At 40.0% G+C, this 23,890-nt stretch overlaps 1 protein-coding gene across 1 annotated transcript in view; it reads left to right on the top strand.

The window, feature by feature from the left end:
• The window catches only part of OSBPL10 (oxysterol binding protein like 10), a 110,252-nt gene that overhangs the window by 76,262 nt on the left and 10,100 nt on the right, over window positions 1-23,890 (top strand). The window contains exons 7-8 of the mRNA XM_041466614.1: window positions 12,396-12,542; window positions 19,064-19,547. Of these exons, the coding sequence (XP_041322548.1) occupies window positions 12,396-12,542; window positions 19,064-19,547 (631 nt within the window). The remainder of the gene's footprint in view (window positions 1-12,395; window positions 12,543-19,063; window positions 19,548-23,890) is intronic.

Below are 23,890 nucleotides of genomic sequence, written 5' to 3'. Positions count from 1 at the left end.
TGTGTTCCAGCTGCTATCTATATAATTGAGAGTAATACTCTGTGTAAAAAAACCCCTTATTCCAAATCTGCTTCTAATTTGAATAAACATGAGGTTCTGATTAATGCAGCATTCCATAATTACTAGTGAAAAGTCAGTGAAATCTAATCATTGGAATATAAATAACTTGGGTTCCCTTGCAATAAGGCTTAAAAATTAACTTTAAGTGGATCAATTGCATACTCTATTCAGTATAAAACCTGTGCCCCTTGCTAAAGGAACTCTGAAGTCAATGTTAATTTTATTTCAGGATTGTGTGCCGATTTGTTATGTGCCAGTTAATTTGCTTTGTGCTATCAGTTTTATTTCTTAGTATGTGTATATATCTAGGCTTGGTGATACTGCCCATTAGAAATCTTACCCATCTCATTAAGACTGTCAATTCCTTAACTAGACCGTACTAAGTTGAGCTCAACTTTCTTACAGGGAGAGTTTGTCTCAGATTGGCATTGCTTTATCTTGCTTAGTGAATCATCCAGACTGGCTTCAGCTGTTCTGTCTGGACTTACTAGAAAAAAACCTGGGGTTTTCAGCTTGTGGTGATGAAGTGTAGTGGTTCTTTATTTGAAAACACAGAATGTGGAAATAAATCCCAGCTGTGATAACAGAATTGAATTCTAAAATTTGTCCCAGAGGAGGAGTTGGAAGGAGCAGGTGAAAAAGGCAGAACTCTTCTACATTAATAGAGAGTTTTCAGTTTGAGATGGACCAAGCGATTGATTGATCAGACTGAGAACAATTCTTAGCTTTTCAAGCAGAGAGTTCCACTGGCCTCAAGGAGTTAGACACATAAAAGAAGACAATCTTCTAGTCCTAATTTGTTTCACATACCCATTGAATGTTCTCCTGCTATGATTTACAATGATTCAGTTTTCTTTTCAAAGACTTAAGGATTTTTGTTTGGGTTTTTTGAGTTTTGTGTGTTTATCAACAATGTGAATGTGTATGGTGGATGAGCGATGAAATTGCAGGAAGAGTCAGGGTGGTTTAATAAATGTGTTGTCTTGGGGCAAGACTGTTAATACTGCTTGGATTAACATGTCTTTACCATTTCTGTCCTTTTACAAATGTGCTGACATGTGATACTGCGTACAAGAAATAGTACTGTGAGAACTGGATTTACATATAGATTGGTATTGCAGGACCAGATGATTGTAAAGGTTAAATTTGTAGTTGTCCATCTTTTTGTGCCCTCTTTGCATATGTGAGTGGTGTATTATTGACTAATGTGGCAGTATTTTTCTGCAGTAAATTTGCTTAGCTAGCATGCAAAGCAACATAAAAGAGAATTACAGCTGGCTAAATGCCTTCAGCTCTGTTACTTCCTAACTTTTCAGTTACTGGGCATTGCAGGCAGAATCATAATGGAATCACACAGTACTCTGGCTTGAAAGGGACCTCCAGAGGTCCTGCAGCTCAACACTGTGAGAGCAGTGCTAATCAGGTCAGCTTGTCCAGTCCTGAACACCTCCCACAGTGGGGTCCCACAGCCTCTCTGCAGGAAATCTTGAAATTCTCTCGCGATTTTGTCAATGGGAGCAAAGGGTTGTTTGATAAGGAAAGGCATCATACTGAATGTGCTGTACTGTCTCGTAAGCAGCTAAAAGGGACCTACCTGCTGGGGCCCTTACCAGAAGGTGTTTGTCCTCCCCTTCTTCACAGGAATATGAGGCTTGAAGAACCTACTACTTCAGGTTTCTTCCCAAGGATATCATTCTAGAGACGATGCCTTGTAATACAGGGGAGTGTCTAAAGTTCTGTATATAAAGTTCTGCCAGCCTTTCCCCCCATGCTACTCTCCTGCACCGACCTGCAGCTCAGTGCAGTCTTTTGTCTTCAGCTCCCCAAAAGTTATAACCATGTGACTTTCAGACCCCTTGCAGTGTCTGAAGTGCTGCTTGGCACTGGCTGGAATCTGTCCTGCTGCACTCTGTGGTTTGTAAGCTTGTACACTTTGGAGAGTGTCAGATACTCTGTTTGTTGCCATTTGCTTCTAAAAAATTTAATTAGCCAAAAAAAACCCTGAATATGTTTGAGGAAATTGTTCTTCACTAGTATCTGAATTGCATTAGGTATAGGTTTTGTTAAAATTGTATATGCTGTGATGCTCTCTATCTTACAGTTGTGATTTATGCCAGCCTTCAAGGTTTTTTGCTTTAATTTTGGACAAGTCTGTGGGGCTTTTCTATTCATGCATTTTGTTTTATAGTCTCATGTTACTATTTCCTTCTGATGATACCAGTGATGAAATATGTTTATTCCCGGTTCTTACTGAATTTATGCAATAATGCAAACTCCTCTTGTATTTTAGGATTCAGATTAAACAGTTCTGTACTTCAGTAGCCCTCATTTCATGAAAGGTGCTCACAAGCATGTGTGGACTGGTACAGATATTTCATCTTTCCCTGTGGAGTCTGTGCTTGGGAATTAGCTGCTTTTCAGCCTATTTTCAGAACTGACAACCTTAGGTTTATGAAAATCGATTTTTGCAAGAGGAATTGTCTTATGAAGAAAATATGAACATATGGTGAAAAAGTTGTCTGATAAACATTATTTGGTGCATAGCAGGGTTACAGTGCTGTACATAACCCAAATGAGGAACTCTGTTTAACAGGATGTTTAGTCACTGATAGATTCTTTATTTTTAAACATAATCATTTTCAGAGTTAGCTTTGAGCATTTTTTCTGAATGATTGCACAGGCTATACTGCAACATAAACATAGATGTTCTTTGTTTCATGTTACATGCATTTGCTCCTATTCTTTAAACAAGAAGCCAGTCCTTTTTCTACTAAAATCTCTTATTGTCTGGTCCTCATCACTGCTACATTATGTTCAGCCCTAAATATAGTCAGAGGTCATAGTAAAACACATCTGCAGTGTGGGAAAAGGAAGCTTTCTGAGCTTGTTCTTTAATGATGGAAAGACTTGTGTTCCCAGAGATACTCCTGCAAAATATTAACAAAAAGACATTAGTACAGTTCTCTAAGTGTGTAGTATCTGGATAATGTGCTTGTCTCCAGATGCTTGGCAGATTGTTTTTGTTGAGAAGGAAAAAGATTGCAGACCTATTTGTCACCTAAGGTAGAGGTTTTGTGATCATTTTCTTTGCTTGCATTGTCTGTGTGTCAGCCTGTCTGTGCAGTGTTAGTGCCAAGATTCATTTCTGCTTTGCTTGCTTGCTTGCTTTGCAGTGAGGGGATATCTCCTGAAGAAGGACAGGTTTTTCTTGGTTCAGTAGATATCTCTGCTATTACATGTTGTATCAAATTAATCTTGTGTGATAGACAGATTGCCACACTTTGGTCCTTGCACTTGTCCCTAGCTGAGAGATTTTCTGAACATCAAATGTGTTTAGCATATTCAATGAAAAACAACCCCAAGCAACAAACCACAAAATGTATACAAATTATCCATACACACAAAAAAGAGAGGTTTTAATCATTGATGGTCCTAGTTTGAAGAATTTTATTTTCTCTGGAGACCTGAAATACCAAACACAAATAGCACATTTGGCAAGACATTAATTTCTGGCCACTCTGTAGACATTCTTTCCTGATGTAAGCTTTTTCTACCAAATAAAACCTGGTTTGACCTGTTGGTGCTGAATGATGTATCCATAGTTACTTAAATGCTTTGGCCCATACTGTCAGAACACAAACTCAGATACAGCAGTTACTTACCTATTCAGATAGATATGGCTGGATTATTTTTCTTGGCATACAAGGTAAGTAGAAAATCTATCTGTTATACCATTTTTCCTTGAAGGAAAAAGTAACTGTCTTGCTGATTGGTTCTCTATGTAGATGACAAAAAGAAAGTGATATTTTTGCTTGCCATGGTGGTGTTGTGTGTAAGTTACAGTCCATTCACTTTTTCATTGTAAAATCCTTCTCATTTGATTCTTATCCTCTATTGCTTGCTTCAGTATTTTGAAAGTTAACTTTAATTTTGGTTCATCATTGTTAGAGCTAAGCTCTAATGACAGAATGCTAGAAGTGTGACTGTGGGTGAGTGATTTGGGGTTTGACAGGGGTGGGTTCCCCCTTGAGGTGGTAGACTTTTTCTGCATTAGAGGAAGCAGCTTCTATGAAATACTCATAGTAAATTTTAAAAAAAATGCAGATGATCTGAGCCTGCCTATTTTGCTACCTTTAAGAAACCTTTTTCAGGATGAAATGTAGGTGTACACAGGTAATAAGTTTTGCTCTCTAAATTCTCTATTTGAGATCTGCTTTGCTTCTGGGCTCATGTGGCTTTGAAAACATCAAACCTGAACACTGGACAAACTTAAGTCTCTTTGAAAATCACTGTAACTTCGGTATCCAGGTGCCAACATTACAGTGGGCATATGGGATGTCAGTGTGTTTGAGGTTTTATCTTTAATCTACTCATTCTTTGCAGTGATCAGTCACAGATGCCACCAGAAGCAAAGCATAAATAAGACTACAGGAAGATGGAGGGAGACCAGGGCTCAAGCAATGACCTGACTTCACCACCACTTTCCATCTCCATTTCTCACCTTCCTCTGCTTACATTGTGTGGTGATAAAGGTTAAGAATAGTATTTTCAATTTTTTTTTTTATTTGAACTGTTCTTGAAGAGAAAAAAAATTATATAAAGAGATCAGGAGTTTGTTGGATATTAAAAAGTTTTACTGCCTTATAGTTAAGATTAGGCTTGGTAGTTTGTAAGTGACAATGCATTTGGAAGTTAGAGAAAAAGTGAGTGGATGAGGATGATTTCAGAAATCAGTCTTCACACTGGGTAGTGAATGTGTTTCAGGCTTTGTTTTGTTTCAAGATTTAGGTTTAGTTTCTATTAAATTCATTTTTCTATATGGGAATGATTCCTCCTTTCAAAACCTATAGTGGGTTTGTGTGGCAACATTTTGGTAGTGGGGAGGCTACAGGGGTGGTTTCTGTGAGAAGCTGCTGGAAGCTTCCTCTGTGTTGGACAGAGCCAATGGCAGCTGGCTCCAGGATGGACCTGCTGCTGGCTGAGGCTGAGTCCATCAGTGATGGTCGTAGTGCCGCTGGGATAACTGACTTATGAAGGGAGAAAAAAGGGAACCCTGCAGAGCAGCAGCAGAGAGAGGAGTGAGAATGTGAGAGAAGCAGCTGCAGAGACCACAGTCAGTGAATCAGTGAAGAAGGAGGGGAAGGACATGAAATGGTCCAACTGCCAGAGCAGACATTCATGGGCAGACCGTGGTGCGAAACATGGTGGGTCAGGCTCTCCCTCTGCAGCCCTTGGAGGACCACAGTGAAGCAGATACCCACCCACAGCCCCTGGAGGACCCTCTGCTGGCTGGGGCAGAGACCCTGTGGAAGCATATGCTGGGATAGATTCCTTGTAGGATCTGGATCTATGGATCTGTGCAGAGAGAAGCCCAATCCTACCAGAGCAGGTTTTCTGGTAGGATTTGTGGCCCTGAGGAGGAACCCATGCTGGAAGAGGCTGTGCCTGAAGGGCTGTACCCTGTGGAAGGCACCCATGGAAGTGCAGTTTGTGAAGAACTGCAGCCCATGGGAAGGACTCACCATGGTGAAGTTTGTGGCTGACTGTCCCCTTTGGGAGGGAGTCTGTGCTAGAGCAAGCGAAGAGTCTGGATCACAGTTCCCTTCAGGCAAGGTGTGAAGTACTGACCTCAACTCCCATTCCTTGTGCCCCTGCACCACTGTGGGGAAGCTGTTAGGAAGTAGTAAAGTCAAACCTAGGAAGAAGTGGTGGGAGGATGGCATTCAAAATTTATTTTCTTATTACCCTACTCTTACTTGATTCGTAATAAATTGAACTGATTTCCCCAAGTCAAGTCTGTGTTAGCCATGAGGTAATGGGTGAGTGATTTCTTCCTGTCCTTAACTCAACCCATGAGCTTTCTTTGTATTTTCTCTCTCCTGCACAGTTGAGAAAAGGAGTGAAGGAGTGCTTTTGGTGGGCACCTGGCTCCTAGCCAGGGACAGCCCACGACAACCAGTAGCATGACAATATGCTAGTCTATATATAAAATACTTTGATAAGTTCAACTTACTGCACAAGCTACATTTGATCACTGCTAATGAGGGATGGGTACAGTAGGCTTGCATGCTTTTCTGCCAGGTGCATGCTACAGTAAGTGCAATTAAATGTGCGGTGCCCAGTGGAAGAAGAGAAGTGGCACATGCAAGTTAGTGCAGTTAATGTCACTTCTGATCCAGTGATAAGCTCTGCAAGAAGCTTACAGCTCATTATATGCTACTACTTTGGGGTGTTCTTACTGTATGTGCTTTACAAAAAGAATTCTAACTTTAGTATTGAAACCGGTGAAAATCTTGTGGGGCCAATTTCTCGCATTAGTGTAAATGTGCTAAAGCTCCCTGACCTTACGGAGTTATATTTAATCTTACACCCACGGAAAACCTGCTTGCAAGCTCTCAAGTTACACAAATTAAAGTGTAAATGATGCTTGCAAACCTGTGCCATTACTGAAGGCAATCTGAAAATCAAAACGAGGCCTTTGACTTTTATATGCAGTAATAGGGACCAAAGATAATTAGAGGACTTGGTGGAAAATATGATAATCCTTGTCTAGTTTGAGAATGCTAAATCTGTTTAATATTTCTTCTAACTTACTCCATCTTTCTCTTGATGCAGACATGTTTCATAAATAGGGGTTTTTTAACAATCTTTTGCATTTTTTTGAACATAGAAGGACTTAAAGAATACTTCCCTTGGAATATTACAAAATGGTATGTTTTTATCTGGATGTTTTAAGTTCCTAAGATTCATCCTCTTGCTCCTGACTACAGTCCTTTTTATAGTGCATAAAAATGTTTTCATACCTAAATGAAGATTCTTAGAGTGCTTTTTTGTAATTATATGAAGAATATGAGGTCCTCAGTGTGTCCCTGATATCTCTGGATATGCACAGTCTCTGCTTACTATCATGGTGGAGAAAAGGCTGAGTTACTCTATGCCTTCTTTACCTTGGCCTTTACTGGTAACAGACTTTGAGATCAGAGGGAAAGTCTGGAGGTAGACTGACCCTTGGTGGAGGGGGAGAACAGGTTAGGCAGCACTTAAGCTGCACCTATAGAGCTCCAGGGTCTCTAACAGGTTATGGGAGAGGTTTGTGTAGACTAGAGGAAAGTGAATGTCATTTAATTTTTTAAAAAAAGGGCAGGAAGGAACTCTTGGTGTTCTGGTAACATCTGGGGACCTGCAGGTTTGTCAGCCTTTCCTCAGACCCTGAGAAGGTGGTGGAGCAACTAACCCTGAAAGGTATCTCCAAACACATAAAGAACAAGAAGGCAATTAGAAGTAATCTTAATGGACTTAAAAAGGGAAAAGTCACACTTAACCAGCATGATAGCCCTCACAATGGTGGTGACTAGCTTGGTGCTTATGGGGAGAGCAGTGGATGTTGTTGGCTTTAATGTTGGTAAGGTTTTTGACCCTGTCTTCCCTAACATCCTCGCAGAACAACTCAGCCCAGAGGGTTGTAATCAGTGGTACAAGGCCCAGCTGGAGGCCAGTCACTAGCAGTGTACCTCAGGGGTCCATACTGGGACCAGCACTGTTCCACATCTCCATTAATGACCTCTGCATGATGATGCAGAGTGAGCTCCTGAGAGTGAAAACCTGGGAGGAGTGGCTGATGAGCCAGGGGATTGAGTGCTGCTATTGAGAGAGAGAGAGAAATCTTGGCAGTCTGGACACAGAGAAGGCCCTTAAAGATAAGCTCAAGGAAGTGCCAGTTCCTGTTATCTGGAGGATATTTGATAGTAAACTCTTGCACCAGTACAGGCTGGAAGACATCTGATTGGAAAGCAGTTCTGCAGAGATTTTGGGGGACAACAAGCTCACCATGAACCAACAAAAATATTTTTGTGCCCAGCAGCTTCCTGGGCTGCATTAGGAAGAGTGTTGCCACTAGGTTGAGATCCTTCCCCTCTACTTGGCAGAGGTGAGGCCACATCTGCAGTGTTGTGTGCAGTTCTGGGCTCCCCAGTGCAAGAGGGGCATGAACTTAGTGGGCTAAGTCCAGCAGAGGCCCCAAAGATGAGGAAGGTTCTGGAGCATCCTTCCCATGAGGAGGGGCTGAGGGAGCTGGGACTGTCCAGCCTGGAGAAGAGGAGGCTCAAGTGTATCTTATCAATGTACATATACATATCTTACAGGAGTGAAGAACAGGGAGACAGATTTTTCTCAATAATGCCCATTGACAAGACAAGAGGCAGTGGGCACTTGGAAGTGAATCTGTACACCAGAAATTGCACTTCTGTTGTGGAGAGCACTGAACACTGGCATGGGTTGCCCGGAGAAGTTGTGGAGTCTCCATCCTTGGAGATAATCAGAACTTAGCTGGACATGGTCCTGGGCAACTGGTTCTACATGCATGTGCTTGAGCAGGGTAAGGGACAAGAAGATGCCAAGAAGTCTGTTCTAACCTAAATGAGACTCTGATTCTATGTGTTCCTTTCTGCCCCTCAAAAAACTAACCAAGATGAGACCCAGGTCATTCTTGAATGTATTGTTGCATTGTGTGGTTTGTGGAGTATGTTGGAAAATGAAGCTCCGAGCTGTATGTCTGTATTAATTACCTAACAGTTGATTTGAAAATTTAACTTGTGGAAGAAGCTGTAGAAGGACAGAGGCACATTTGCCCTTTCACAGAAGTATAGCTTTTGACTGTGATTTTATCCCAGGTTTGTTAGTGTGTTTTTCCTAAAAACAACCCACTGTGTTTTTCCATTTTTTAAAAATGCAGAATGTTTCCTTCAGAAACAATTTCTTACCCTTACAGATTTCATCTGTTAAAAAAGAATCAGCATGTTTTCTGATGGAGACTGCTGACTAGAACATCCATTTTGTGTCCCGGCAGATGACCTCTCTAAATTAATCGATCTCAGCTCTAATGAGGTGACCTGTTTAAAATAGCTCTCTGCCGGTGTGTATTTTCATGTCTTTGGCATTTAAACTTTGAAGTGCATCTCTTCCTGGGATTTTTAGAAATTGTCTTTTATTTTCTCTTCAGATTTTTCTGAAAAATGCTGCTGCTTCAGTCCAGTATTGGAAACCGATTTTGATTTAAATGATTTTAAATATGAGCCCCTTTTTTTGTGGTTGTTTGTAACTGGTTCAGTATTGGATTTCTCAGGGTCAGCACCTAAGGCAGGCTGTGCTGTTCGTTCCCCAGCTGGGCAGTGCACAGCTCAATAGCTTTTACTTTGTGCTCTTACCACACCGGGGTGGAGCAGATCACTGCTTTCCTAGGTCAGTTGTGCAGTTATGTTTTACAGGACAAGGTAAAAAAAGTCTGTGTCTGATAGTTAAAGCTGCCGTTAAAGGATAATCAGCCCACATAATCCTTTGCATTCTGCTGAATGCTTACGCATTGGATACTACTAAACTGCACACTATTTTCATGGATAGAAAAAGAATTAAAGAATGGTTGAACTTTTATGACACTTTAAAGATGCACTAGCTTTGTATCTTGTGACTGCATGTGTCCACTCACACTGTGTGGTGCTTACATGTTGGTTTAAGAAAATGTATTAGTTGAAGTTAGTTTATGTGCTCCTAAAAACTTATTTAATAATTACGTAGAACAGCTAATGAGGAGAGAGGGGGAAATATAGAAAGGATATTGCTTTCTGAAGATGACTGCTCTTCAGTTCCTGTAGCATGAATTGTAAACTGCTTCCTTAAATTTTTTTCCTCGAAAAGTGAGAAAAGAGCAGTTGTCTGCATGTCATTCACTGAAGGTCACTAATGTGTTGATGACTGTAATAGCAGAGTTGTGGTTTTTTTGGTGTCCTTGCACAAGTCCTTAGAATAGGAATAGTAAAGGTAATTAAAATTTTAGTCTTTACAGTGTGCTCATTAAACACAATTGATCCTAATGTTACGTTGTGCTCATCCTCCCTGATGATCAGAAAGGCTTTCATTTAGAGCAGTGCAAACGCTACTTTAGTGAGCACCCCAAGTGTCCATAGGGTGGCATACCGTGGATGTTTTTCAGGGTAGCAGAGAGGAGTAATTTCACAGAATATTCTGAGTTGCTTGCTATTTTGTTAGTAACAGTTAAGAGGCAAGGGAAGCCTAACACCTACTTCATCAAGAAAGAAGGAAACAAGGATTTTCTGGCCCTGGGTAAATGTACAATCTTTGGGAGAAAAAGAAAATTCTTGGTATGTAATTTAGTCTGCAGACTGGCAATGGGTAATTAGTTTGTTTTCTGATGCTGTTAGCTACTTAAGGCTATGCAGCTTTTTTATGTTCATGTAGAAGGATGTTACCTGCTAGCATGTTCTGTTTCTGTCCTCTTTCTCTCTCACACTTGTGCATACTCACACAAATTTGTGCCCCTTCCTCTCCCTCCTGGAGAGCCGCCGATCAGGATATCCTCTGGGAACAGCAGCACCGTTTCCCAGTTGGAGCTGCGTGCATTTAAGCCCACTGATCTCAATGCCATGTGACTGGAAACGCAAGGAGCAGATTGCCATCCGGTGCACACTCTCCAACCCCTCAGATAGCAAAGAAAAAAAAAAAAAAAAGGGGGTGGGAGTGAGGAGGGGAGGTTCCCTTGCTTTTTTTGTAGCGCTGTTAATTCCTGCTGGAGCATGTTTGCCGCAAGCTCGGTTCATGGCAGTAACAGAAGCAGCAGAGCCTCTTCGGTAGCTCAGTGCTCTCAATGAGGTCAAGCTGGATCAAAGGGAAGCCTCCTGTGGAAGCATCTTCTGTAAGTTCTGATACTGCTTTTTCCCTGCTACCTCCAAATAAATCATAGCCTGTATGACTCTGCCAGGCTTCAGTGCTTTATCCCTCCCCAACTGATAATTTTGTGTGAGATTGTCAGGTTTTACGTTAATTGAACTTGTCATTGAGGCATCAGTTGGGTAATAATGCTGTGCATTTTGGGAGAAAAGGGCTTATCTTCTCTCCTTTTATTTTCCGAGGGAGTGGGAAGAAGAAAGTGTGGTTTTGTCCTTTTGAAAAGCTCTAAGCTGTTGAGGTTACAGCTCACCAGATTCTGTTTTATGTAATCTACATATTCCACTTTCTAAATAAAGCAACTGTGAAGTGTCTTGCAGATGTCATTGGGCTTCACCAAATAGCTTTTATTTTAAGAATAGCTACCTAAACATTTAAGTAATTAAAAAAAGTACTTTATTCAAATCTTGGAAACCTCCATAGTAACTTAATTTCAAAGAAACTCCCCTTACACAAGCTGCAGTTCACCTGAGGGGTCTCTAATGTGATCATTCAGAAATATTCCCTTGAAACCTGATTCTGGATATTAGCTGGTTTTAGTGAAACTTTTCAGTTGCGTAGGCTTCCACACTGAGATGAAAAATTTCTTGTTTTATGTAATGAGCTAGCTGTTCCTGCAGAAATGCAATTTAGCATGAAGGAATGCTAACTTTTACAGGGAGTGTTGTCTCATTTACAGCATGGAATCTTTGGGCAATAATGACGTGCTGGGCTGTAATTTTTCATCTACATAACCCAGTTTTTTTTCCCCTTGAAGTACAAAAAGCTTACTTGAATACATATCTGAAAGGCTTGCAGAGTGGTTTCAATGGCTTGAACAAAGTAACTACCACCTGTTTGGATTATTGTTAGTTACACATTGTAAACCCTGAGGAAAAATAAAATATCACAAGTCATTATCCCTTTTGCTGTAAAGTTCCTCTTGAAGGGACTGGCATGGTGCCTGTCTATTGATATTCAGCTTGTATTTTTGGAAACTCAGCAGCACGGGCGTTGTGCTGTAAGGTGATGAAGTGTTGCAATAGTTATAAAGAGTTATGGCATTGCTCTGCTTCCCAAAATTTAATGTCTTTCGGTTTTTTTCAGAGGTGCGTTCTTTAATTATAGTTGTCTTTTTATCTTCTTTAGTTAATATCTTGACTTTCTTAGATGTCTGACTTTGAAATTGGATAGAGAAAGGAAAAAACCTGTGAAATCGGGTCATGCAGCATCTATGTATGACATGAATATTTGCTGGGGAGATTTATGAAGCAAACTTGAAGACTCATTTTCAACTGCATATTTCTATTTAATGAAAAGATTACTTGTTACTTACATGTGCTATGAGTTTTATCTGAGTTGACTGCAGTATAAATATGAGAAGAGAATGTGTAAATTAAGATCTCCTACTTAGTACTCTCATTCTGAGGAAAGGATCAAAATGCTTTATGAACCCATCACTGGATTTTTTATTTATTTTGAGTTTGTATCTTTTCTTGGCTTTAACAGAGGCTGTCTTCAGTTCTATCAAGACAGCTCCATTTTTAAACATATATAGTGGGGAGAAAATAGCCATTCTGTATCTTTTTGTTCAGATGGTGATGTTTCTTTCATTTCAGCACTCAGCTTCTGAGTTGATCCTAGTTGAAGATGAAATGACAGATACTGAAGATAATGAAGAGGAGGATTTAGGAGTCATGGATGATCAACGCAGTGTAATTCTCCATCTCATCTCTCAGCTCAAACTTGGCATGGACCTTACCAGGGTATGAGCACTGTAGCTCTTTTATATTTGTTTACTGTTTTTTTTTCTCATTCTTCTGTGTGTTTGTGTGCACAGCCGGTTCTTGTGAGTGTGTTTTGCCCCTGTGGACAGCCAAGCTTTCCTATTTATAAAAGTGTGGTTCCAGAGAGCTATAGAGTGTTGTCTCTTGCTAGGCAGGCTTTCACATGAAGTGACCTCATCAGGTATTTTGTAGATGGAGGGGGAGGGAAAGAAAAAAAAAAGAAGAAACAAAAATCCTCCAACACTCGTGCTTATTTTTTTGCAAGTCTTTCAGAGTAACCATATGTTGTGTATGGAACCCACAAGTACGTTAGGGTGCACTGGGAGTTTGAGGAAAAAAAATGGCAGTTGTATGGATGAAGGATATACATGTTCTCATAACTGCTTTGTGGATTGGATTCCATTTAATTGCAAGTCAGCTTCAAAAAAACCCATGATGGTAAAGAAATTACAGTCTTCAGTGTATCAGTTCTTGTCAGTGTTGAGCAGCTCAGCAGTTTAAACTTCTGTGTATTCTTCTAGTTCTAGAACCAGTATTGTCACAAGCTTGTCCATACTGATACAAGCAAAGAAATTACAGAGAAATTTTCCCTTGAGTCCACAGAGTTTTGGAAATGAGGTGGATGTTAAGGAAGCAAGGAGTGCTTCTTTTTGAATAGTCTTGTATTCCAGTGAAACCTTCTTGTGGGGCTTAATAAATAATCAAGCAGATTTTGGTAAATATATGGAATATCCTTTCCTGGCACAAGGGTTTTCTGCTTAAAAAAAAAAAAATCCTGTTGTCCACTTTTCACATAAGAAAATTTAAGAGCTCATTCTGACACTCTCCACAAGTGATACAAAATTTGGAAGGACCAGAGAAGTTCTCTGGCACATGGAGTAGTTTTGCAGGAAGTTGTTCTCATGGGCATTTTGATATTCTGAAGAGTTCATATGCTTTTCTTTTTTTTGCATGTTAATCAAAAACAGTAACTTTCTTACAAAATAAAGTTTTCTCAATATACTTTTTCCTGCTTCCTCTGGAACGATTGCCAGTGTTTTAAAATAATTACATTTTTAAGACTGAGCAATCCTGTGTTCTGTTGCTGAGTAGCTGCACAGAAATGAATGTTTTATTCTAAATAAAATGAAAGTTTCATAATTTCGTTTTGAATAATTTATACTTGTCACTTTTTAGTGTGTCTGGGGTTATATACAGTTCATTTTTGGTTTTTTTTTTTTTTCCTTACATTCTCATTTTTTCTTAGCTCTTCCTCTTTTCTGTGTTGGTTTTCTAAGGCTGTCTGAGTCTATAATGTTCAAACTAGGCTATGATTTCTTATCTGTGGTTCTTGCATCTTCAGAACAATTTGTCTTTGGCAAAAGACAAGATTTTTCTTTCCTGATTTTCACCATCATCTTCTTGTCATGGCAGAGTAGGCAAAACCCAAAGACACACAGTTAATGTAAGTAAGAGAAATTCCTGTAAATAAGAGAAGAGTAGACACTTACAAGAAAGATATTAAGGTAAATACATACATGATAACCTGTTTCTTACGTAGTGTTCTTAGAGCACGGTTTTTAAAGATAATGATAAATGTTGAAATGAGAAGAGGAACAGGCATATGGCAGAGTTAGATCTGTTTGTAGTCTGTGTGATGCATGAATACACATATGATAAGTATTAATGAGACATGCCACATGTGCACATCACTTTTCTGCCCATTTTGAGGATTAAAAAAAAATACAGGACAGCTGGCTGCTTTTTTTATCAACTTTGCTTACTGACATGAGGCCCTTAGGGCCGCTGACATCTGACAGTAAAGCTGGGTTTGTTGGCTGAGCTTCTTCCCATTTTTCATTATTCCTGTGAAAGTCAGATTTCAGAGCACCTTGATGCTTATCACCTTCTGCTGGAAGTGGTTGTGGCACAGTGGTTGCTAATATTAGAGGATGTTTTTACATGTTTCCATTTCCTGTGCCTTCTTCCCTAGGGCTGTGTCTTTGGTTCATTCTGAGAGCTGTGGATTGCTGCATGATACTCACATGAACAAACAGCTTTTTCTGAGCCCTTGGTGATTTTGGGTTCTGGATGCATGAGCATTACCTTCACATTCCATATCACAGGAAACATCCTTATGTTAGCCGTGGCCTTGCCTGTGCTGACAGCAGTTTCCCACAGTGAAGATAGCTGCATTTAGTGTTGTGGAGGTGCTTCACTTCTGGAATGTGTCATATGCTTTGCCTTTTAGTGAGGAGTTAAGGAGTAAAAACTGCTGTGAAGGAGAACACCTGCAGTGAAGTATTAAATCTGTGTGGGCATTTGCTAGAAGGGGCTAAACTTCATGGTGGCCAAATAGACTTCAACAGCTGCTGGGGAGAGTTGGGTGGGGAGCAGTTCGCAGCAGCAGAATGTGGTACACAACTGATGCTTCGGACTGAGATAGGACATTCAGCCTCATTTAAAAATAGAATTGCTGGGGAAAAAACCAAGTTTCTAAATTGTTTGTTCTTCAGACTTTGGGAAAATGAAAAATAGTGCCAAAATCCACTGACAGCCTTTATTGGCAAATGGCATCTAATGGATTATAGTTAATGCTAACAGCTTGTACAGATGGGTGATCACTCCCCTGCATTCCCCTACCTTCCTTTACACAATTAATAGGTGCTAAAGGTAAAGGGTTGCCATTCTTTGTAAAGGGGCTTCCAGTAATTCTGCAGAATGTCAACCTGTTGTAAATTAACATTGTGGTCTGTTCACGATGTCATAAGTTTTTACTTTGCTTGCCAATATTCTTTTACCTTGCAATTTTAAAATGTAAGTGGCATGAAACTTAGCTTATTTTATTCCCACAGTGACACAGATGACAGTGAAAAGAAAGCTTTTACACCTCTAAGAGAAAGATATCTCAGCATGAAGTACCTTGGCTGGATTTCTGAAAAAATTAGGGAATGATGCTGACACCCATGTTTTTCCTCACAGTAAATAATAGTGGGGATGAATATCTCTGTTCTTAAGACATTGTGCTCATTTTTCTCAGTTGCATTCAGATCTAATTAAGTGAATTCAGACCTAGGAGGTTATAATCAAGTTTTCAACCAGTATTGTCTTTTCAACCTCAATGAAAATGGAAGAATGCCTCTTAAACTGCTTTCATTTCATCTGAAGCTTGAGAGAGAGTAAGAATAGATTGTTCTAACATTTTAGAATGCAGTGAGGTGATTTTTTTGCTTCAGACTTCAGCAACTTGGTATTTATTGTAGAGTGTTTCTTTTGTCCAAATGGTTGTCATGCTGGCATTTTCTCAGAGGAAAAAATTAGTCAGTTTTGACTTCATATGCAATTTAAAAAATAATTCATAGTCCTGTCTAAAGCCAACATAAAGAATATAGGTCCTAAGTTTATTTTTCTGGACAGTTCATTCTGTCTGGCTGCAGAAAAGTTAAAAAGCTCATTCCTTTAAAAGCTGGAGTGCTGGCACCAGTGCACAACAGCCCAAGCTGTTGACAAGAAGCCCAGCTTCTTGACAAGAAGAATTCTGTAAACTTGCAAATTTGTTTATTTCTATTTTTTCTTATTTCTGCAGGAATCAAGATAGGGACAATTAAAAAATTTATTGGTGTGATTTTTTTTTTTTTTTTTTTTTGCTATATGAGTGTGTGGTGGTGTTGCATATTGAAACTTTGAGGCTGTGAGATTATTTAATAAAAGGCCATGTTTTGTATGCATATTTTGTAATAATGCAGTTGTGTAAACTTTAAAATATTTTTATTTCATAGTTCTGCCTCCTTGTGTGGAAACAGTTCAGTTATTCGGTGGATCCTTTCCTGCCACAACTAAGGATGTAATTTCCAGCTTAGTTGGGCTTTTAAAGTGAGATCATTTGAGTTGGAGTTCAGACCTTACTCAGATTTTAAATTGATTCTTGAAACTCAGTAGTTAGAGGCCAGTGATTCATCACATCTCATCTGGTGGCAGTGCTGGTGTAGCTGGGTTTAGCAAAGCACACATCTAGGGCTTAAGGGAGGAGGTACCAAGACTCTATGACCACAACAATGGGATGAAACCATGGCAGTGTTAGCATTGTACCATAAAATATACATCATCTGAAGGATGGTCTGCAGTTTTCTTCTCCTCTGTTTGTGCTAATAAAGGTCACTGTCTGTAGAGGGAGGCTCTTGGCCATAGTGGGATGCAGAGTGCTGTTTATTCAAATGAGTTTGCCCTTTGAGGTCTCTGCAGTGAACTCACAAAGGCACCACTGGTATTTCTAGGTAGAAAATATGGGAGATTTTTATATGTTTTGTTGTCACTTTCCCCTCTAGTAACCTGATCTTTTAGTATACAATTTGTATTAAAATGAGATCTTGAATTGAGGATCTCAACTGCTGAATTGCATTTTTTAAAGATTATATTGGATAATGAATATTTGGTCAGAATGAGAATGCTGCAAATAAGATGGAATTGTTTAAAGAGCTAAAAATAAAAATAAAACAAAACCAAACTCTACTGGCTATCCCACTTTGCCTTCAAAATTTTGGATTTCACTTTTGAAAACCTATCTCCTCAGCCTGCCACTGTCACACCACCAGCACTGTATGCTGTCTTTAGCGCTCAGTCTGCCGCACACACTGTAAAATTAAGGTCCTCCATCATTCAGGGCCTCAATAGGTTGGTAGCAGAAATCATGTGGAGTCCTCAAGGCTTAGAGAGTAGAGTCAGAGGAATATTACAGATGGAACTTTGTTTGATTGATATCTGAACTTGTAAAAATTATTAGCCTATAAAGGGCTGTATGTGTAAATATAAAATACAGAAGAGAGCCAATAAGCAGATAAGTTACCAGACACAGCAGTTTTCTCTTTTTGCAGAAGGTACTGTGACTTGCTGTGTAGCTGTAAAGACTCTGTTTGAGCTGCTGTGACTGGAATTCTTGTTCCTGTTTACAAGTTCTCTTTGAGAAGGGCTGAATGATTAATAAAAGTTTGAAAGCTTCTATTTCATTATCCATGGGATCCAAAAGGGCTGATCTGTGCTTTGGTCCCACTTAGAATAGCAAGCTGGACCAGCAGGGGGAAAGCAAATGTGTTTGTGACAAACAGTGGCTCCCTGCCTGCTGTAAATAACCCTTGCTTTTGGGAAAGGGAAAAAGTAAAAATTTAAAGTGAAAATGCAGTGAAAATTTAAAGAGGAAAGCAGAAGAATTGCTGTAATAGCTGTTGATTTGCATCTGGCATCATTGAGCCACTTGGATTCACATAAGATAAATTTGTGTGTGCCAGAAGTTCCTTTTGGTCACGCGAGAGCAGCCCCTGAGCTCCCCTGCGATGGACCTGCACAGCGTGGGGAGCACGGGGGGAAAGAAGGGAGAGAAATAAATTGTGTCCCTTAGCCCTTGTTTGCCTTGCAGTGCCCTCCAGGATGTTTCACTGGAAACTTCCAACAAAGTGTTATTGTGGAGTGACCTTGGCAGCATCTGCGTTGCTAGAGAGGGCCCTTGAGACTGTACTCAAATCACTTGGGGCTGGCTCCCTCCTGGGCAGGCTGCCTAGTGCTCAGCCCCAGGTGTTTTTCTGGGCCCACGGGAGCCTCTCTTTTCCCATGATATGAATGTAATGGTTTGTGCAGTTTTTGTTTCAACTTGTCTGAAGTGAAGCCATGCAGGGGCCCACCACAGTGACATGGTACCATCTGAAACTGAGGGCGTGTGCCATGGGCTTGGGGGAGACAGGAGATCTTAGGGATGGCAAGGGATTTGACTCGGGAGTTGTGGGAGACATGACATTTGATGACATGCTAGGGCAAATGGGGAGTGCTTTCTTGCCTACAGCCTCTTGGGAAGGCTCCTTGGGATGGAAATAGACTGGAGATTTGGTTGTGGTTGGATCTCCTTGGGTTGGTTTGTTAGAGGCTGGAAGGGACCCAATCCATGTAGAGTGGGTGGTCAGCAGCCCAGGGGTGAAATATGGAGCACAGATGTTTGACAGAAGGGATGGATGTACCCCTTACATTCTCCACCACTTAGAGGTTGGTGACTGGTACGTTCATATAAAATACTCATCTTCTGGTGGTTTGGGAGGGTGTGCCCCTCCCATTTTGGAGGGTTGTGATTAGTCTGGTTTGTTGACATTGACATTGGTTTGGTGTACATTAGTTTATATCAAAGTATGTTTTTGTGTCCTGTAAACAAGGAAAACAATGGCTGGTTTGTTAACTGAGAGGAGAGGAAAAGGTGGGTTTCCATGAGTGTGATACAGCCCATCCGTGTTGTGTGAGCTGCTCTTGAAAGTCATAATGAAATAGGAAGCAGCCTGCATGGGTATCAAGGCCACTGCTTTTTCCTTCACTCATTATTTACACTGCAAAGAAAATTAAATTGTTGTGGCATGGGAGGGAAATATGCTGTCCCAAAATTTGGCAGGGTCAGAATTACAGCTGTGCTAACTGTTCCCTCTCCCCCTTTCCCCTCAGTAGTGTGATCACAGGGAAATCATATATGCCTTTGTCTGCTTTGCATACAGGTAGTGCTTCCAACATTTATTTTGGAGAAAAGATCCCTGCTGGAGATGTATGCAAATTTCATGGCCCATCCAGACCTGTTTTTGTCAATTGCAGCTGGAGCCACTCCCGAGGAAAGAATTGTCTGCTTTGTGGAGTATTATCTAACAGCTTTTCACGAAGGCCGAAAGGGAGCAGTTGCCAAGAAGCCCTATAACCCCATAATTGGTGAAACCTTTCACTGCTCGTGGGACGTGCCTAAAGATAAAGTGAAAGCATTCAGAACTAATGGTGCCTCCACGCTTTCTAAGGACTCAGCCAAGGAGCTTGGCCAGGACCAGTCCACGTGCTACAAGCTGAGGTTTGTAGCCGAACAAGTGTCTCATCATCCACCAGTATCTTGCTTTTACTGTGAGTGCAAAGAGAAGAAAATGTGTGTGAACGCTCACGTATGGACCAAAAGCAAGTTCATGGGCATGTCAATAGGTGTTTCTATGGTAGGTGAAGGTAAGAAATGTGCTTTTATTCTGCTTTTTTTTAGCTAATATTTCTGGGTGTCAACAGAAATCCAAATGTTTTCCTACTTGCTGTCCCTTCTGACCTTTCATTTGAACCTTACGACTGTTTGCTTTTATGAAGTTTGGAATTAAAACTGTAGGATTCATATACCCTATTGCTGTCCAGACAGAACGTGAAATGCACATTGCATATATAAATGTGTGATTATATTGATAAGACTCTGTAAATATATGTGGCCAGACTTCAGAAATAATTAAGTTATAATAGCTAATGCCAAATTATAGCATATTCTGTGAGAACATTTTTGGTCACTTTTAAAGTAATATGGGATTTGGTGTTCACTATTGGAACAAAGCAATGAGAAGGGACATGTTTTTGCATAAATCTAACATTTGTTTTTCATAGTTTCTGCAAGGAATCATGATTTCTGTAGTGTTTGCAAATTTTGTGTATTTTCATAAGCTTTCTAGAAAGTCACGTGTTAGAGGTGTGAATCCTGATTTTCCGTGTCATACACATGCAGTCTGCATTGTGATAAATCACTGCCCAGCTTGAGTTCAGAAATACAGGGAGTCATAACAAATCCTTAATGGATGATCTGAACTGATGCACACATTTGTACCAGTGTTCACACTGACTGTTAATGCATTGAGATGTGTGTTTCTAAGCAATTTAATCCCTTTGCCCATTTGAGGGTAAGATGCTATGGATGAGGGTAAGATGTATAGATTTTAGTGTTTTGCCTTAACTAGTTCTTGGACTGTAGTCTCAGAAGTATGAAGACAACTTGCTTCTTTTTGTCACCATTATGTTAAGTACTGTGGTATTAAAGGCTAAAAAAAAATGGAGTGGGAAATGCAGTGGTTTGGTTTTGCTTATTAATAGCAACAAAATAACTATGGTGAAAAATACAGGTCCTTCCCTGATGGCAATATATTCCCTTTTTTAATAGAAGAGGCATGAAACCTCCTTACTACTGGTTTTGATGCCCTTGTGATAAAGTCTATGTTAGCACCTGTGTTTCCTTCTTCCTATGATTTAGGTATTTTGCTTTGAATCTGGAGTTAAGGGAGTTGGGAAGGGAGTGTCAGAATGGAAATTGGTCTGTCTGTCTGTCTGTCCCCTGCCTGTACTACTGCCAGCCTGAGTCACTGGCTTAACATTCTGCGTTTTTCTGGTACATGTTCATTTCTAGTACTCTTTTGCTCAGTGAAGGGAACTCTTTAATGGAAATAAAATTAAACACAAAGTCACTTATGATTATGTAGGAGTAGGGAAATTTCTTTCTCTTGCTGCTAGCACACACAAGTTCCCTGGGATTGGGGGTGTCTACTGTGGGGATTATTTAAGACTTCAAAGTCCTGATGTGTCCCAGTTCTGAGAGAGAAAGGGTCTAAGAATTAACTGCTTACTCACCCCAAGGATTGTTTAATGTGTGCTTATGAGAATAACATTCTTCCCTATGCTCTTTCTTTTTTTCATGATCCTGGAGACATCCCAGGAGTGGAGGCGGGCTTTGGGGAACATCTGCAGTAGCAAACTCTTTTATTCCAAGGTTTGCTGCTGTATTTGTGATGTGCATGCTGGGAGGAAGTCTGGGTTCACCAGTTCATAGTTACTATTCAGCATTTTGTTCATGTAAGCAGTGCAAGAGCAGGGACCTTCACAGTGACAGCATTTCTGGGAAGTGAGGAGACACTTCAGTGCAGCCCAGGCATTTCTGTTCCATGTTGAGGACTGGCAATGGGCAGCAAGAAGTTGTACCACTGAGGCTTTTCTGTCATCTGAAAACAGCAAGCCTAAGCCTGACAGCCTCAGTTTAAAATACCAGTTTTGCAGTGCAGTTCCTTCACTTTAAACTGCACTTTCTTTAATTTTTTTGTTTATTTATTTTAGGTCTAGGGAACTCTTCGTGATTAAGTTGGTGTGTGGGTTTGTCAAGCTGTGTAAAAATTAGAATCTACTGCAGATGCTTCTTTCTTATGTGCTGCATAAGTATAAATTCTGTAGTAGATTGAGGTCAGTGGGAGTATCAGGGAATAGATTGCTGAACTGACAAAAAGGAGCTGTTGGACTAAAAGTGTAGAAAACCTAAGCCTGTATTTATGTGCCTAATAATTTTTGTAATGTGAAATATAATTTGGAGATTTTTCCTTGTGTTTAGGGATGTGTTAGAGTTGCAACATTTCATATGGGATGGATTAGTCTAGCAAAGTTAGTTGGACTGTGGAAAGGTGCTGTTAGTTGGAAGGCACATGAAGCTGCTTAAGGTGGGTAGAAACTAAAGTTAGCTCCTTGGAGAAACTTTCACACACCAAGGTTGGCTAGTAAGGTTGTAGAATCTTGTTTAGTCTTTTAAAAGCAGATTAAGTGAGTTTCTGGGGAATGAAGTATCACTGATCCTACTTTTAATGAGAGACAAAGTAACATCTCATGGATCCTCAAAATCTCTGGGTTTTGGCTGTTGTGGGGTTTTTTTGCTACTGTGCATTGGATGACCAAACTAACCATGTGCTATTGTTGGCATTTTGTCTTGTCTCTTTTTTTTTTTTTTAATTTCCCCTCATTATGAGCATTCAGCCCTTTTTTTTGCCTGTTGCTGGAGTTAAATTACATACATGTGGAGGCCTTTCACTTCTTGTAAGACCAGAAAGGATTTTAGATGTGGCATCATGTTACTTGAAATACAGTTTCCTTGATGCCTCTAATATACCTGTGTCTGTTTTGAGACTCAGGTTAAATAATTCTGCTGTTGGTTCAATATTAGATTCGTTATACTACAGATTAAATCCGTACTAATTGATATGTTAGAGGGGAAAAACATCCTTCCAGACAGAGTGTTAGAGAACTGTAATTAATGCTTTGGATAATTTAGTGGTAGTGAGTGACCATCCTGCTCTAGTCAGATATGTATCACTACAGTTCTGTCTGACCAGGTTGCACAGAGAAGTTGTGGATGCCCTGTCCTTGGAGGTTTCCAAGGCCAGGTTGGATGGGGCTGTGGGCAACCTGGTCTAGTGGAAGGTGTCCCTGCCCACAGCAGAGGGTTTGGAACAAGATGATTTTTAAGGTCCCTTCCAACAGAGGCCATTCTATGATTCTGTGACAATGACCAGAAACTTCATTGTAGCCTAATGTTCAATAAAGCAACTGTGGTGTGTTTTGAAAGTTTGCTCTCTACTGAACAATACAATGTGTCCCTGCAACAGTTCAGTGAAGCTTTTTCTATTGCAGTTGTCTATTTGCAGAAAGAAAATGGTACTAAATTTTTGGACCTATAGTGTGTAAGGAATATGGTAATGTGTCTGTGGAGGCTTTGAATCATATTTTTGTAGCAAGTCCTTAGATGTATAGAGCACATTGGTTTTTATGCTTTTTCTTAGAAGCTGACATAGAATATCATGGAAGTACAAAGGTTTATAAAGGAATTTAAAGAATTAGGGGATTTAAGGATGGTATGGTCTTGGCACACAAGGGCTACAGCTCAGTGTCTCAGTGGTGTCATTTTTTTGTACGTCGCACCTCAAAGTGACTAAGATATTTTTTTTCTGTCTGTGGTTTTTGTTTGTTGATTCAAAGTAACTATCAGCTGCAGAGATGCAGAACAATTGGGAGAGCACTGCTGGAAATCCATGTGGGGAGCTGTTTTATATGCTAGCCTTTTTTTCATTTCTGTTTATGAGTGCTCTAAATCTGGCTTGCTAATGAAATCTTGCAACTTTTCTTTGCTGTATGACAAAACCCCCATTCTTCAGAGTAGTCAGCACTGAGTTTCCTCATGAGAAAGCCACCCGGAATAGAAAAGAGGGTATTTTGCATAAAAGAATTTAGGTTGCATGCGCAGTCCCTAATTCTGGTTAATGTTAATTATGTACTAATGAAAGAGTGAGGGAGAAGATGAGGCTGTAATGAACAGGGTCGCATTAAGATTTAAATTAGCAAAAGATGAGAAAGTCAATATAAATATTTAATGGTTTTTGCATGGTCCATAGAATCTTTAAAAGGATACTGGTTGTGGGGTAAGGATGCCGTGGTGAGCACACCTTAGTGCCTGCTGTGCCTGTTCCTTTTCTGCTCTTGGATTTTGGTTCAGAGCAGCAAAAGCCAACAAAAAGTGTCATCTTTGATTTATGGGTTAATTTTGTAGAGAGCATAAAGTACATTTAAATGGATTGCTTTGTATTGTCAAGTGGCTAGTTACATCTGATGTTTTCACTTCTGCTATTTTAAATGTTTTAAAAAGTAGTGAGGTATAGGCTTCCAAAATTATTTTGTCTAAATTGAAATCAACTTGAAAAGATCTGATAGCTGGGTAGAAGGTTCAGTGCTCT

This window comes from Pyrgilauda ruficollis, unplaced genomic scaffold, assembly GCF_017590135.1.
Source record: "Pyrgilauda ruficollis isolate IOZ18807 unplaced genomic scaffold, ASM1759013v1 scaffold2, whole genome shotgun sequence".
In the NCBI taxonomy this organism is placed as follows: Eukaryota; Metazoa; Chordata; class Aves; order Passeriformes; family Passeridae; genus Pyrgilauda; species Pyrgilauda ruficollis.
This window is presented reverse-complemented; position numbering and strand designations above follow the sequence as displayed.